At 39.8% G+C, this 17,811-nt stretch overlaps 1 protein-coding gene across 5 annotated transcripts in view; it reads left to right on the top strand.

Moving 5' to 3' along the window:
• The window catches only part of rfx2 (regulatory factor X, 2 (influences HLA class II expression)), a 189,152-nt gene that overhangs the window by 158,532 nt on the left and 12,809 nt on the right, over positions 1–17,811 (top strand). For all 5 annotated transcript variants that reach the window (XM_034180164.1, XM_034180165.1, XM_034180167.1 and 2 more), the window contains 3 exons: positions 5,650–5,768; positions 13,768–13,880; positions 14,046–14,200. In XM_034180164.1, the coding sequence (XP_034036055.1) occupies positions 5,650–5,768; positions 13,768–13,880; positions 14,046–14,200 (387 nt within the window). The remainder of the gene's footprint in view (positions 1–5,649; positions 5,769–13,767; positions 13,881–14,045; positions 14,201–17,811) is intronic.

The raw sequence follows: 17,811 nt of genomic DNA on the forward strand, positions 1-17,811 counted from the left end.
GATGATAATGCATCTTGCCATAGAGCAAAAACTGTGAAAACACTCCTTGCAAAAAGACACATAGGGTCAATGTCATGGCCTGCAAATAGTCCGGATCTTAATCCAATTGAAAATCTTTGGTGGAAGTTGAAGAAAATGGTCCATGACAAGGCTCCAACCTGCAAAGCTGATCTGGCAACAGCAATCAGAGAAAGTTGGAGCCAGATTGATGAAGAGTACTGTTTGTCACTCATTAAGTCCATGCCTCAGAGACTGCAAGCTGTTATAAAAGCCAGAGGTGGTGCAACAAAATACTAGTGATGTGTTGGAGTGTTTTTTTGTTTTTCATGATTCCATAATTTTTTCCTCAGAATTGATTGATTCCATATTTTTTTCCCTCTACTTGGTCTAAAAAAGTAACCGTTACTGACTGCCACAATTTTTTTTTCTTGATTTCTTATAGTGTTTCTTAAAGCCAGAAAGTTGCCATTTGAAATGACTTTTGTTTTGTGTCTTGTCTCTGATCTGCTTTTTTTCTACAAAATTAAACAACTGAATGAACATCCTCCGAGGCCGGTGATTCCATAATTTTTGCCAGGGGTTGTAGATTCAAAACTGTTCAACAAATTCATAAATTCATTGGCCTCTTGTGGGCTGCCATTAAAGACACAAAAATATCGTCAATGTATCTGAACCATTTGACAGTATTACGCATGAACAGTTTTTTTCATGATTGAACACAAATTTCTTTTCAAAGCAAAAATAGTTGTTTCATGATCAATTCAGTGAAATCCAGAATAAGTTTATTAGGAGGACTAGATGAACTGTCTCTCTGTTGGAGGTAATGCCTTAGTGCCTCTATACCTCCTTCATGGGGAATATTAGTATAAAGGCTAGTAATGTCCAATGTAGCCACAGCAAAGTAATTCCGGTGGTACTTAGGATCCTCCAAAAGCCCTATTACCATCACTGTAGTGTCAGTCCAAGATAGTCATATACAGCGGGTAAAATGAGTATTGAATACGTCACATTTGTCTCAGTAAATATATTTTTAAAGGTGTTATTGACATGAAAGTTTCACCAGATGTCAGTAACTACCCAAGTAAATAAATACACACACACACAGACACACAGAAATCAAACCTCAAACCATGGATGTCCATTAATTAAGTTGTGTAATAATGTGAAGTGACACAGGAAAAAAGGACAATCCAAAAACACTGTGTGAGTGCACATGATTGTGTCAGTACACCACATCAGAGCGCAGCTCATCTGAACGATTATAACGAGGTCTAAATCTATCATAAACATGCTTTTACAGCTAATCTTAAGAAGGAATGAACATGCAACTGTTTTACCAAGCTATTGCAATATAAACATTACAAATATTACCTTTTTAGACTACTCCACCTCATTATGCATGTGCGCACACGAGAGAGAGAGAGATAAGCTGCAGCTGTAGATTACCTTGTGATTCCGGAAGTGATTAGAGGCGTTTTCAACAGCCAACTCGGATAGAAAATGATTAATCCAGCAGCACAAAGCGTGGCAACCAGTGGAAGAAAGTGCAGCATCCGGGTGGGATCGTCACAACGAAGTGCGTGCAATTATACCGATAAAAGTCGTGCAAGTGTCAGGGCCCCTTTACAGTGGAAGTCTGATAAATGTCTCTCAGTTTGCCTGTGACTTAAGGACATGATGTTTTTTCTAAAACTCGAGAAAATTAAATACACTATACTAGGATGTACACAAAGGTTTTACAATAAATGGCAATGGTTTATTTATTATTTTTCATATTTGGAGGTTTTGCTCAACTGAATGTGCCTGTCACTGTCTTTACCTTTTGCATTTGTTGTTTATATGTGTGCATATATCTGATGAGGTTTTTATGTTGATTTTGGAGTACTGAGATGTGAAGGGGGGGATTTATCCTCTTTGTTTTTTTCTTTATGTTAAAAAATAAACAAACTGCATTGGATTGTATTTTCTTGTGCGCTATTTGTCAGTTTATTGTTTGCATAAAAAGTGTATCAATAGGTGCATATGTAAAAAAATGTATTCTTGTAATTTGTTTCTTTGGTTCTAATAAAAATATTTGAGAAAAATAAATATAGTGGAATGGGGCTGTGCAAAGGCATGCAAATGTACAGTACCTCACTAACTCAGATTTAGTCAGATTTAAACAGATTTGTGAAAAATATTTTTTGAAAAATAGGGGAGGTGATGGTCTAGTGGTTAAGGTGTTGGGCTTGAGACCAGAAGATCCTCGGTTCAGATTCCAGCCTGACTGGAAAATCACTAAGGGGCTTTAATCCCCTATTGCTCCTGGTGTGTAGTGAGTACCTTGTATGGCAGCACCCTCACATCGGAGTGAATGTGAGGCATTATTTGTAACGTGCTATGAGCGTCTGATGCAGATGGCAAAACGCTATATAAATGCAGTCTATTTACCATTTATTTACCTTTCAGTGCAGGGATGATGAGAGGGGTGAGAGGGATCGGCCACCATCTTCCTTGCTCACCTCAGGGCTGTGGAAGTGTACAGCTCCTTTAGGGATGACAGATTGCATTTGATCACATTCTCTGCTGCATGGATGGTACACTGCAGTCTGCACCTGTCCTTAGCAGTGGTAACAGTGTACCAGATGGTGATGGAAGAGGAGATGATGGACTCAAAGATAGCAGTGTAGAAGTTCACCATCATTGCTTTTGGTAGGTGGAACTTCCTTAGCTGCCGCAGAAAGTACATCCTCTGTTGTGCTCTTGTGATGAGAGAGCTGGTGTTCAGCTCCTACTTGAGGTTCTGGGTGATGGTGATCCCTAGGTAACGGAAGGACTCCACAGTGGCGACTGGTGTACAGGGTGATGGGGTTGGCCGGGACTGGGTTCTTTCTGAAGTCAACAACCATCTCCACGGTGTTAAGGGCATTGAGCTCCAGATTGTTCTGTTTGCACCAGTACACCAGGTGATCGATCTCCCATCTGTAGGCAGACTTGTCCCCATCAGAGATGAGTCCGATGAGGGTTGTATCGTCCGCGAACTTCAGGATCTTTACAGACTTGTGGCTGGAGGTGCAGCTGTTGGTGTACAAGGAGAAGAGTAGAGGGGAAAGAAGGGAGCCTTGGGGGATCTGGTACTGATGCTTATTTAAATATATATCATCATCATATATCAATATATATTTAAATACTAGTGAGGCGCACCTGTGCAATAATCATGCTGTCTGATCAACATCTTGATATGCCACACCTGTGAGGTTGGATGGATTATCTCTGCAAAGGAGAAGTGCTCACTAACAGATTTAGACAGATTTATGAACAGTATTTGAGAGAAATAGGTCTTTTGTGTATATAGAAAATGTATTAGGAAAAAAAATGAGACCAAAAACAAAAGTGTTGTGTTTATATTTTTGTTCAGTGTATATTTACTGAGGAAAATGGTGACATGTTTAGTACTTATTTTGCCTGCTGTAACACATCCCCTGTCAGAGTTTAGTAAAACAAACCAAACAAAACCAAGGCACAAACCTATTCTTCCACAAACCACCTTCACATGGTTAAACTTCCAGGATAATCTTTTGTTGGAACTGACCTTTCCCTGATTGACAGTACTCTGTTAACTCTGGTACTTCAAAAAGAAATGCAAATCAAAGAGGATTATTCTGGTATGATTTTTGTGAATCTTTTAATTAGCTGAGCTTTTTCTTGTATTGTTGTTTTCACTTTGTTGAAATGTTGAAGAGAAGTATTTGTTGTAAAATTAAGATGGTAGATTTTTACCCGAGGCCATCAAATATGGCCATTGGGTATTGTGAAGGCTTTGCGTCCATCAGCCTGTGCGCAGCGCAAGTCCAGTCCTATTACTCCAAGACTCTTCAAATTCAAATATGTAAAAGCTAGCGAGCAATAAACATTTCTAAAACTGAAAATTTTGTTTATGTAACCTGATAACATCTCTGGAGTCATTTACAAGATTTTGCAGACGTTAGACGTGCATGCTAACTTCCTCTAATGCAAAGCTTTCGATGAAGTTACATTTCTCATTACTATCTGCAAGTGATCTACAATTATTCCTTGATTTGCACCGCTTCCGCTCTTAAATATTGTTTTTTGATTGATTCATTGGTAGAGGGCTTGATTAATTGGTAGAGGGCTTTACATGTACAAATTGTACGTAAGGCAATAGGATCTTAATAAATAATTAAATAACTGCAAATTATGAAGAACACAATGATCATATGGCTGAGGGTATTTTAGCATTGTGTTATATTTTTAATTTTGTAAACAATTATGTTACAGAACAATTTGATTATGTTCACATGATGCAGTTTAATATAAATGAATGTCTTAGTGTTAATACTGGACTCAATCTTTTTCTAAGATGCTTTACATAATATAGTGCTATGACATTTTATCATAAGCTTAAATAATAATAATATATTATGTTGAGACACTGCAGCTGAGAGCAGTTGATTAATTGCAAAACCATTTAGAAAACTTTATTTACTCTGAGTAATTTCTATGTGCATTACATAAAAATGTTAATTGTTGAGAGACTACATAGAGTAGAAAGCTTTGCGATCTTGACCTTAGGCATGTGGACCTTTTGTCTTTGTATTTGGCCTGTTTAGGCAATAACATTCGTTCTGCTAGTTTGATCTGAGGCCAACATGGCGGTTCAGTAGTAATCCTGGCTGTATGCCTACCTCTTTTCTGGTGTGCACTGCGGTAGGCTGCAGACACCCGGACCATGCACAGGACAAATATTTATAGATCATGAATGGATGTAAGGACTCTGCATGAAGAAGACATGGTCCAGAAGAAGACCACAGACACTACTCATTTTGCTCACTGTTCTGTGAACATATGGAGTCCTTGCTTGAGTTCAAGAGTCATGAGCTCACTGGACACACGCGTTTGACAATGCCAATACTTTTGCAAGAGAACAGCGGTCCAAATCTTTTGGGTTCTGGTGCTTCCTGCCTTGCTGCATGGTTGTTAGATTTCGATGCTAACTAGTGATCTAAGGCACCAACTGAATGTCTTTGGTACTAGGTATGTTTGGAGGAAGGTATCTTTGCTTACCACTTGAATGTTTTTGTGTCAATCCAGTAGTTATTTAGGGAGAATCAGATGAGGTGTATCACTAACATTGTGAGGGAACATGAGTTATGACATTTTGGCCATATGGCATGTTTCTCTGGGCATGATGGCGCATGCTGGTGCCTCAATGTTGATGGTCCCAAAAGCCTGAGAAGACCAAGGGAATGTACATGTTTCACCTGGCTATGGCAGATAGGTGGGTGCTTTCAAGAGATTGAGATGGAGCAGTTATCTGCCTAACTGGTTGCTATTCTAATGCAGTTCTGGGGTGGATGTGGTGACACATGACACCAGCACATACTCCTGGACCTGACATCATCTGCATAGATATTCTGTTCATATGTTCACTGCAGAGGAAAAGATGATCATTTTTCCCTTTCATTTATCACTCATTTATGCAAAATGAATAATGTGAAATTAACAAGATTAACTATCTGATATTTGATGATCTGTAGGTTAAATGTATTATTTATTTACGTACACCGTACACGGTGGTTTTGTATTCATGCCGTGTGTGAATTAGAAAGTGGGCTTACTCACACCTTTCTCCATGTGTGCTTAATGCAGATATGTCCCACACTTTGCCTCCATTTCCCTCCCCTGACTTGGGCACCCAGCCTCTGCCTGAGCGCATCAACATGAATGATGTCAAGAAGCTACAGACACTTTACAGAGACCACTGTGAGGTAGGTCAAAACGCGTTTTGTTTTTGAGCAATAACTTGCTCTGTATTTCTCTCCTTTATGCCCGGAGAAGTACAACCCAAAACTCTTTTCTAATGTGTTAAAGGGATTTGACTGGGCAGTTTGCTCGAGAAAGCACAGACATTCCCAGAACCTGGGGATATTTCTGCTGTGGTGTTACCATCACCCTAATGAATATTCACAGTCAGTTTGGAGGGATGGATAGATGGATGAATGCATGGATGAATGCATGGATAATTGAATGGATAAGTTAATTGGAAACAGTGGGGGTGACAGGTGCAAGAAAACAGGCAACCACTCAGGAGGTCTCTTGTGTGTCTGTTGTGAGAACTACAGAATCCACATATACTTTTTCGGTATGTGGAACAGACAGCAGGAAGTGATGATGCAGCTGCTGTCAGCTTTCGTGTTAAGGTCACATCAGCAGGACATAAGGGCATAATCCCATCCAGATGAAATGTGATATAAATCCACGCAGTATATCCAGAACTCTTGGTGGGCACCATATGGTGACAGAAATGATTGTTGCAGCACAGAGAAATTTCCTCTTTCCTAAACACAGTCACAATCTCGTCTTCCTGGTTTAAAGTGGGGAGGGAGAGAGAGAGCGAGAGAGAGAGAGGCACAGTTTTCAAAAGCATTGCTGGAAAGGAGACAAATTCATGCAAATGGGGTGCAACAACAAACCCCTGAATGAACTCAAATGTTTATTTTAAGTCTCTAAGTTACATTGTGTGTTCAGTATTAGTGAAATTATTAGTATAGCTAAACTGACCAGAATTGTCATTGAACACAGACTGGGGGTTGACTACAAACTGGTAAGTAAACTTATTGTGAAGCATCAGACCGCCGTAGGACAAATATCGTATCGTGAAAGTAAACATCAAGTAGAGGACATTGGGCAGCCAGCTTGAAAGCTCTCCCTGCCCGATGTCCACTCAGTTTTGAGCATGTACAAAACTTTTTGACTGACTCAGCGGACATCAGCTGACAAGGAACTCATTTTGCAGATAGGAAAAGGACTTTTGTCTGACAAAACAACAGAAACTGGTATCCAAAATTTGTATCATCTTATACATTTCCTTGATCCATTATGGTGTGACACGGTCTTATGTAAGTCCCTTCGGCTTCTTCCCCCTTTTTTCCCCCACTCTGGGTCACCACAGCAGATCTGAGGTGAATCTGCATATTGACTTGCAGAGCTCTCAAATTGACATATGCTCAAGGAGTGAGATTGTCATTGAGCAAGGTGAGACGACACACTAGGTGCCCCCCCCCGGAAATGTTTATAATTTTTTAGGTCAAATGGTGCAGTCTGGCACATGTAGGGCTGAAACAATTAGTTGAGTAATTCGAATAATTCAATTACAAAAAATGTTCGAGGCAAATTCTGTGCCTCGAAGCTTCGTTTAACATTTTAGTACATATGCCAGGCCTGTGTATGGTGCTGTAATGTCCCCAGAAAAACAAACGGAAGAAGACTGGAGCAAGCGCTAATCAAATTAGCACAAAAGCTACAGCTTTCCAACGCAACAAACAGAGTGAAAAAAAGCCTTTTCGGAAAAAGACGGTCCACGCTGATCATCTGAAATAGCTTACTGTGCATTTAAAGCAAAGCAGTGTGTTTGTTTGTTTGTTTTTTTTAACACAGTTTTGTCCGCTGGCCGCTCTACACGCGGCCGACTGCTGCCTCTCTGCCCGGTGTGAGCGGCTCAGCACTGCCCTCACACAGCTCTGTCCTGACCAGACAGTCTCTGGAAGAAGTCCACTCTTTCTTCTGTGTTTTGCTTAGACTCGCAATGGGTGTTTCGCTTTTTTGGGCAACACACAATGCTTCACAAACACGGGAACTCAAATAAAATAAGAATAATAATAATAAAACAGTGACTGCGAGGCTGCATGTTCAACCTCCAGCTGAAAATGAAATGCATTGGCTGAATCGCAGAGAGAGTGTTAAAAAGAAATTCATGCAGGGACCCAGTCTACCAGCTTAATAAATAAATAAAAATGGTTAAATTTTACAAGTTGGCGAAAACAAAAAACAGAAAGTCACAACCCATCGCCATTTCAGCAAAATGTCAAGACTTTGGCCCGACTTTGGCTGAGCTCCTCACACCAGGAAAGATCCAAAACTTGTAAAGATGTGAAAAAATAAATAATTACCCAGGAAAACAGAAAGGGATACAGTATATTTGACAATCTCCGTGATGACAGTGACATTGTGCCATTACTTAGGGAGAGCCCTGGACTGTTAATGTTTTAAAACGCAAAAGTAATTTTTATCTGATTACTCGATTAATCACCAGAATAATCGATAGAATACTCGATTACTAAAATAATCGATAGCTGCAGCCCGAGACACATGTAAACATGTTGTCACTGACAACATGTTTACTTTATTATTATTACTTTATTTGTTTAATTAGCTATCTTAGCTAATTATAGGCCAGTCTCCAACCTTCCTTTTCTCTCAAAAATTCTTGAAAGGGTAGTTGTAAAACAGCTAACTGATCATCTGCAGAGGAATGGTCTATTTGAAGAGTTTCAGTCAGGTTTTAGAATTCATCATAGTACAGAAACAGCATTAATGAAGGTTACAAATGATCTTCTTATGGCCTCAGACAGTGGACTCATCTCTGTGCTTGTCCTGTTAGACCTCAGTGCTGCTTTTGATACTGTTGACCATAAAATTTTATTACAGAGATTAGAGCATGCCATAGGTATTAAAGGCACTGCGCTGCGGTGGTTTGAATCATATTTATCTAATAGATTACAATTTGTTCATGTAAATGGGGAGTCTTCTTCACAGACTAAGGTTAATTATGGAGTTCCTCAAGGTTCTGTGCTAGGACCAATTTTATTCACTTTATACATGCTTCCCTTAGGCAGTATTATTAGAAAGCATTGCTTAAATTTTCATTGTTACGCAGATGATACCCAGCTTTGACCTCTAGTAATACTGTGAGAAATCTTGGAGTCATTTTTGATCAGGATATGTCCTTTAATGCGCATATTAAGCAAATATGTAGGACTGCTTTTTGCATTTGCGCAATATCTCTAAAATTAGAAAGGTCTTGTCTCAGAGTGATGCTGAAAAACTAATTCATGCATTTATTTCCTCTAGGCTGGACTATTGTAATTCATTATTATCAGGCTGTCCTAAAAGTTCCCTGAAAAGCCTTCAGTTAATTCAAAATGCTGCAGCTAGAGTACTGACGGGGACTAGAAGGAGAGAGCATATTTCACCCATATTGGCCTCTCTTCATTGGCTTCCTGTTAATTCTAGAATAGAATTTAAAATTCTTCTTCTTATTTATAAGGTTTTAAATAATCAGGTCCCATCTTATCTTAGGGACCTCATAGTACCATATCACCCCAATAGAGCGCTTCGCTCTCAGACTGCAGGCTTACTTGTAGTTCCTAGGGTTTTTAAGAGTAGAATGGGAGGCAGAGCCTTCAGCTTTCAGGCTCCTCTCCTGTGGAACCAGCTCCCAATTCGGATCAGGGAGACAGACACCCTCTCTGCTTTTAAGATTAGGCTTAAAACTTTCCTTTTTGCTAAATCTTATAGTTAGGGCTGGATCAGGTGACCCTGAACCATCCCTTAGTTATGCTGCTATAGACTTAGACTGCTGGGGGGTTCCCATGATGCACTGAGTGTTTCTTTCTCTTTTTGCTCTGTATGCACCACTCTGCATTTAATCATTAGTGATTGATCTCTGCTCTCTTCCACAGCATCTTTTTCCTGGTTCTCTCCCTCAGCCCCAACCAGTCCCAGCAGAAGACTGCCCCTCCCTGAGCCTGGTTCTGCTGGAGGTTTCTTCCTGTTAAAAGGGAGTTTTTCCTTCCCACTGTCGCCAAGTGCTTGCTCACAGGGGGTCGTTTTGACCGTTGGGGTTTTTCTGTAATTATTGTATGGCTTTTGCCTTACAATATAAAGCGCCTTGGGGCAACTGTTTGTTGTGATTTGGCGCTATATAAATAAAATTGATTTTATTTGATTTGATTTAATGTTTAAATGCTTGAGTTTCCCACCGAATGCATGAGACTCAACAGATCTGGATTTGGCACAAGTTTTGCGCTGGATGCACTTCCTAACTCAACTCCACATTACATAGAGAGTGGGGAGCAGATGAGAAATAATTGTGTATTTGTCTAGGGCCTCGTGTACAAAAACTTGCATGGATTTCCTACTGAAACATGGTATACACCAAAACCCAGAACTGGCGTGACGTGTATCAAAGCGTACATAGGCATGGATCCACACACATTCGGTTTGTACGTCCCAATCAACATGGAATTGAGCACATGTGCACATGCACCAAACTCCTCCCTGGGTATGCCTTCATCTGAACATGCAAAATGATTCAAATAGTTTGGTTGTGTCATGCTGACGGGACCATAACTGTGAGGTGTAGTGTGTTTGATGATGTCTGCCATTGTCTCTATGTTGTGTATAAATTAAAGAACTTTTAGAGATAGTGTACAAAAACAACAAAAGCTGTGGCTCGATCGCCGTTCTCCCATGCAGCTCGCTGCAATGTAAAACGAAAATGATATGAGTTGGTCCATGTGTGTAAATGCTAAGGCCAGAGCAGCGCACACACACTGAAGTAAAACGATATTAGGTGCACAGCGGCTGACAATGTGTGACATTTACAACATTACACACGCTTTTATTGACAAATACTGAACACTGTCGGGGGCTTGTTAAGGTGCTCTCTACTTCCATCATCAAGAAAAAGAAAATGCATTAATAATGCATTTTATTATTGCTGTTAACAGCTCTCCCTTTATCCCACAATGAAGTTTTATGTCTCTTTTTTCAGGACAACCTGTACTTTCAGAATATATATGCTATAGTTGTGTTTTATAAGTGTAATAAAGGTTTACAATCAGAAATAAGAAAGGAAAAAGTAAAGCAGAAAATAATTTTCCACACACATTTATTCAAAACACACAGTAAACTACACCAACTGTTTTGACACTTTATAAAAGTAATTTTGGGCTCTTATGTGAAAGACTACAACAAAAAGGTTCAAACAATAAACACAAATGCACATTTTGAACAATATATACAAAATGGTCTATGCGTTTTGTTTGTCTTCATCTCAAAGCAATTTCTGTCTGCTATTACACTAAGATCTTTGACACTTTGGCCCATTTACACTCTGAGGAGCGGCCCCTCCCCCCTCACTCCATTGATACGGTAAACAGTGCTTTACGCCGGAGTGAGAGAGCTTGCCACAGGCTTATTCAATAACATTCACAGGCAATGAGGAGTGGAGCATCTCTAAAACTCACACACTGTTTGAGCATGTGAGATTGTCATCAGAGGCCCTCCGTTTGCCCCATCTGCTCACTTTCACTGATCGCTGTGCGTAATGGCAAAGGGCACATTGGAGCAAGCAGCCAGATGGCTATTCACACGGGCCAACTAGTAACACATCACTCCTAAAAACGATCTTTGGCTTTTCATGTGAAGTAAATCTGCCCTACGATTGGATTTGGAAAACCATGTGACGGTGAACCAGTTCCGATTGGACACTTGCATTGCGCACGTTATCACACATCTTCTATGAGGAGTATAAAGATGGCCAATGGCTGGTTCGAAAGTCCGCGGAGTTAACTTTTCAGCAAAAAAAAAAAAAGTAAGTTTCTATCTCATGTCATTAAAAAGTTATTTATAATTTAGTAAAGCTTGGTCTCAGCAGTCGTATACAACGGTGTTGGCCCCAGAGGGTTAATTGCTTATCTGTGTGTCTCTGGTGTGCACATAACTCTGATGACTTCATGTTTTCAAACTATTAACGGTTCCCAGCATCACCTCTATGTTTTGGCAGTGGAACAATAGCTGTAGAAACGTGCGTATGCCAGCCAGGGTTTTTGCGTGTTGCACTGCACACTGTACGCACGCTTTGTACGTCAGGCCCCTGAAACAGCTGATATATTTTTCTTGTATTGAATTGCTTATTGTGTTATGATGCATAATCAAACTGCAAATAGTCAACAGGTGTCCTGCTTCTGTGCTCAGCCTCGGCTTCTTTGATTAAATAATAACAATAAAAATGGATACATCAGATATCAGTGAATGATATTTCAGTTTTCACTGTATAATTCAGGTTTTTTTGGTCAGATAATGGATTTGAGCAGGCATTAGAATACTACTGGATGGTGTGGCCTGACAATGAGAAGAAAAGATGTTGGAACATAAAAATTTCAGGGCTTTGCAGCCAACAGGGAGGCTGTGATTAAAGCAGTGAAGCTTTATCATATTATCTCTGCCCACCCTTGTCCGGCCTCACCACGCTCTCTTTGTTCCAGCCTTCTTTTCATCTCCGTGCAGCTTTCAAGACATGCCAATTAACCTTTCAGCGCACTGGGTGGACATCTTGGTGTCTTTGTGGTGGCCTCCTCTTGAGCCTTTGTGTTGCCTTGTCCGTGGACAGGCACATGGGCTGCCTGCTTTGTTTGCCAGCAAATTTCTGTCACTCTCGCAGCTCTCATTGCCTGTTTAATGTTTATGAATTGCTCCCCCCCCCTTTTTTTTTATGAGGCAACAGCGTCCTGTTAACACATTACCAAAGGGCTTTTATTGACATCATTTTAAGTTACAGCTGAAATAAAAGGCACAAGTTGGCATAGACATAAAGTAACGTTGTTTTCCGACTTTGCTTTTAAGTGTCTCAATTTGTGGGGCTGCACTTTGTCATTTTTGAGTTTGAGTAGAGCAGTAAAGATGAAGTACATCACATAGCACTGTAGACTCTCATCCACTGTCAGGCCTGTATTTATTACTTTTTGTATAGATATACTTGGATGTTATCTTTATGTATGATTCATAGAAAATAACATCACACTGTAAGTTGTATTTGTGTGTGAATGGAAGTAAGGGATTAACTGTGTTACTCTGTATCTTACACTGCTCGCTGTGACCATGCTTCAGAATGTGTATTATTTTTACACAACACTTTTTTAAGCCATACAATTTTTCCATTGTGGCAAAAGCCGTGGAGGCAAAATGCTCTTGTTTGGAGGGAATGTGGAATTCTCCATTTTGTTTTGGAGTTCTGTGTTTAACCTGTTGCTGGTGGCAACTGTAAACAAGGTTACCATGGTGATGGATGGAGAGGAAGCAAAAACACACCATGTGATTGAAGCCTACACTGCTGCATAAGATTCAGCAGCAAGCGTGTATCCTGCCAGAGAATCTAGTTATAGTGTGAATCATATTTAGTCAGTGGATGATAAATGTTGAAAACACCCAAAATGTACTTGTGCTTCGTGTAGTGTGTGAATTTCTCAGCAGCTTCTGTCATTGTGGTTATTGCATTTTTCCTTTAGTATGCTTGAGTTTTAGGGTATCTCTTCATCCTTTTTTAATACAAGTTTACTGTTACTGTTTAATACAAGTTTACTGTTACTGTTTAATACATTACTGTTTAATTTTCAAATGCCAGCCTACACTGTTCCTTTGTTTTTGTGCAATGTACACAATTATGCACTGTAAGAGCCTCACATGTGAACAGGAAAAAGGAAGTCACTGGGGTTAGTTTAGGTCAGTCCTTGGCCAAAAAGTGTTTAAAGTTGTTGAATACACACTCCCACATTTAAAGACATGCAGGTTAGTTGAATCAAAAACTTTGTAATTGCCCAAGTCTTCCTTGCAAAAGAGAACTTGATCTCAGTGAGACTAACCTGGTTAAATAAAGGTTCAATTAATTGTAAACCACAGAAAGGAATTTTTAAAAAGATTAAAAAATAAATTTACTTCAAATAAATCTGCAGGTGACACTGAAACAAGAACTTTCAAAATGAAGTGTTCAACCAGGAGGACCAAGTGTGATCAAGACATTGCCTGCCTGTAGAAACTTTGTTTTGTGTCTGGTTGCCATGGTTCCGCTCTGTATGTTTTGTCTCCCTTTCTCACTCTGCTCTGTCCCCCCCCATTCTCTTCCTCTCCCTTGCTGTTCTCCTGCAGGCTACTTTGGATGTTGTGATGAACCTCCAGTTCCACTACATTGAGAAACTCTGGCAGACATTTTGGTATTCAACACTGCCATCTAGTGGTGGAAGTACCACCATCCCCAACAGGTCAGGCAGTCTCTCAGTGTTTGAAACAAAGTATGACAAGGCAGGCTATTATTAGAATGAAGGGATTCTTTAATTCTAAGCTTCTTTTTTTTTCTGCTTTTTTTTTTACTTGACTGTCCAAGTATTTCACATCTCCCCCTCACCCCCCTTCCCTGCTGTGTGCAGCGGTGATGATGATCTGGAAAATGTCATCCCAAGAGACAAGCTGGTGGCGATGTGCAAATATGAACCAATCAGAATGTGGATGAGGAGCTGTGACCACATCCTCTACCAGGCTCTGGTTGAGAGCCTCATCCCTGATGTGCTGCGCCCTGTTCCAAGTCAGTATTACCATTATTATTATTATTATTACTATTATTTGGTTGTAGAATTCTGAAATAAATATGTGTTGGTATGATCACAAAATCAATAGCAATAATCCATCCCTGTAATTGGATGATTTTTAAAAATCCTTGACAGTACAGATACCCAAATACTTTTAAGTAATTTAACATGGACTACTGTAATACACACTCTGTAATACATAGGATCATCCTCAGTGCGCACAGTAATTGCTTTTAGTTTCTGATGTAATATTCTCTTACCTTAAAAAAGCATTCAGTTTGAATTGATTTTCATACTTTGGTGAAACTATACTGAGCAAAATCCCCCCCCCCCCACACACACACACACAGACACAGCTGTATGCAAAAGTTTGGGCACCCCTGATAATTTTCATGATTTTTCCTTTATAAATCATTAGTTATCTGGATCAGAAATTTCAGTTAAATACATTATATAGCAGACAAACACACTGTTATTTGAGAAGTGAAATGAAATTTCTAGTATTTACAGAAAGTGTTCAATAATTATTTAAACAAAATCAGGCAGGTGCATAAATTTGGGCACCCTTGTAATTTTATTGATTTGAGTACATTTAGCACTAATTATTGGAACACAAATTTGGTTTGGTAAGCTCAGTGACCCTTGACCTCCTTACACAGGTGAATCCAATCATGAGAAAGGATATTTAAGGTGACCATTTACAAATGTTTCTCCTCTCCTCTAATGAGTGGCAACATGGGAGCCTATAAACAACTCTCAAATGACCTGAAAACAAAGCTTGTTCAACATCATGGTTTAGGGGAAGGATACAAAAAGCTATCTCAGAGATTTCAGCTCTCAGTGTCCACTGTGAGGAACATAGTGAGGAAATGTAAGACCACAGGCACAGTACTAGTTAAGGCCCGAAATGGCAGGCCAAGAAAAATCTCAGATAAGCTGAAGCAAAGGATGGTGAGAACATAGTCAACCCACAGACCTGCTCCAAAGACCTACAACATGATCTTGCTGCAGATAGTGTCTCTGTGCATCGTTCAACTATACAGCGCACTTTGCACAAAGAGATGCTGTATGATGCTGTAATGCACAGGAAGCCTTTTCTGCGTACATGCCACAAACAGTCGCTTGATGTATGCTAAAGCACATTTGGACAAGCCAGCTTCATTTTGGAATAAGGTGCTGTGGACTGATGAAACTAAAATTGAGTTATTTGGACATAACAAGGGGCGGTATGCATGGCTGAAAAAAGAACACAGCATTCCAAGAAAAACACTTAATTTGGACATAGTTACATCATGCTGTGGGGCTGTGTGACCAGTGCAGGTACAGGGAATCTTGTTAAAGTTGAGGGTCACATGGATTCCAGTCAGTATCAGTAGATTCTTGAGAACAATGTTCATGAATCAGTGACAAAGTTGAAGTTGTGCTGGGGCTGGATCTTTCAACAAGACGACGACCCTAAACACTGCTCAAAATCTACTAAGGCATTCATGCAGAGGAACAAGTACAATGTTCTGGAATGCCCACCTCAGTCCACAGACCTGAATATTATTGAAAATCTGTGGTGTTATTTTTAAGCGGGCTGTCCATGCGTGGACACCAACAAACATGTTTTATAAAGAAGAATGGTCCAAAATACCTTCAACCAGAAGCCAGACTCTCATTGGAAGCTATAGGAAGTGTTTAGAGGCTGTTATTTCTGCAAAAGGAGGATCTACTAAATATTGATGTATTTTTTTCTGTTGGGGTGCCCAAATTTATGCACCTGCCTAAATTTGTTTAAAGAATTATTGCACACTTTCTGTAAATCCTATAAACCTAATTTCACTTCTCAAATATCACTGCGTTTTTGTCTGCTATATGATATATTTAACTGAAATTGCTAATCCAAGCAACCAATGATTTATAAAGGAAAATCATAGAAATTATATATATATATATATATATATATATATATATATATATATATATGAAAAGGTACTGTAGGTACTGAAAGGTACAGCTGTACTTCAATCACCTGTTTTTGCACAGTCCCACTCCACCATGTTATATTTGTATTTATTTAACAATGAATATATTATTGCCTGTCTGACTCTTTTACTTTTTAGAGAAGTGTTTTTTTTTTCTTGTTCTTATTGTTTATGCACCAATAACACCAGATCAAGTTCCTTGTACGTCCGAAATTACTTGGCAATAACACACACACACACACACACACTCAGTGGGGGAAATAAGTATTTGATCCACTATCAATTTTGCAGGTTTTTTCACCTACAAATAATGGAGAGGTCTGTATTTTTTTTTTTTTTATCGTAGGTACACTTCAACTATGAAAGACAGAATCTTAAAAAAAAAAAATTCCAGAAAATCACATTATATGATTTTTAAATAATTAATTTGCATTTTATTGTATGAAATAAGTATTTAATCCCCTAGAAAAACAGACCTTAACAATTGGTACAGAAACATTTGTCTGCCATTACAGAGGTCAGACGTTTCCTGTAGTTCTCCAAGTTTGCACACACTGCAGCAGGGATTTTGGTCTACTCCTCCATACAGATGTTCTCCAAATCTTTCAGGTTTGGAGTTTCAGCTCCCTCCAAAGATTTTCTATTGAGTTCAGGTCTGGAGACTGGCCAGGCCACTCCAGGACCTTGAAATGCTTCTTACGGAGCCCCTCCTTAGTTGCCCAGGCTGTGTGTTTGGGGTCATTGTCATGCTGGAAGACCCAGCCACGACCCATCTTCAGTGCTCTTACTGAGGGAAGGAGGTTGCTAGCCAAAATCTCGCAATACATGACCCCATCCATCCTCCCTTCAATACGGTGCAGTCGTCCTGTCCCTGTTGCACCCCCAGAGTATGATGTTTCTGCCCCCATGCTTCACAGTTGGGATGGTTTTCTTGAGGTTGAGATGAGATGAGAGATATACTTTATTGATCTCACAGTGGAGAAATTACGTTTACACTCCAGTTACCTCAGACAGCAATTAGTTCACAATTATTACTTGTTTACCATAATAATGGCACACATCAGAATTAAAGACAGGACATACACATTTGACATTGTTTATGTGCACTAAATTTGAAGAAGTCCGTTATCCGAATTGAGGCGAGTGGGTGAAGGTCGCGCAGCAACCCTGAGTTGTGCCACCGTCAACTTGGGGGGGAACGGGGACCAGCAGCAGCTAAAACCACGCCGCCCCCGCAGAAGGGAAGGGGTGTGATGTGAGCAGAAGCCGGAGTGTGATGGGGGGTAGGTGGGGAGTGGGGAGAGGAAGTGGAGCATGCTTCAGTCCTATGAAAAACAGTTTATTGTCTTTGTGGGTTGAGATAAGAAGGAGCCATATAATCACCAAGGCCTGAAGACATTCGGGCAATTTTCCTTCAGGCTTGATAAGCCTGCCGTGTTGTGGTTTGAGCAGTGAAAAACACTTTTTACAGTTCCACTTGAACAAACCAAATCCAAATTATAAATTAAGAATATTCCCAATTATGATTTAAGAATATTCCCCGGCCTCTGAAATCTTCAACTTCATCTGCAAGGCACGCATCTGCTCCAAGATGTCATCCAACTTGCGTCTAAGTTCAAGAGTCATCGCAGTCTGAGAAT

This window comes from Thalassophryne amazonica, chromosome 10 (genome assembly GCF_902500255.1).
Source record: "Thalassophryne amazonica chromosome 10, fThaAma1.1, whole genome shotgun sequence".
NCBI lineage: Eukaryota > Metazoa > Chordata > Actinopteri > Batrachoidiformes > Batrachoididae > Thalassophryne > Thalassophryne amazonica.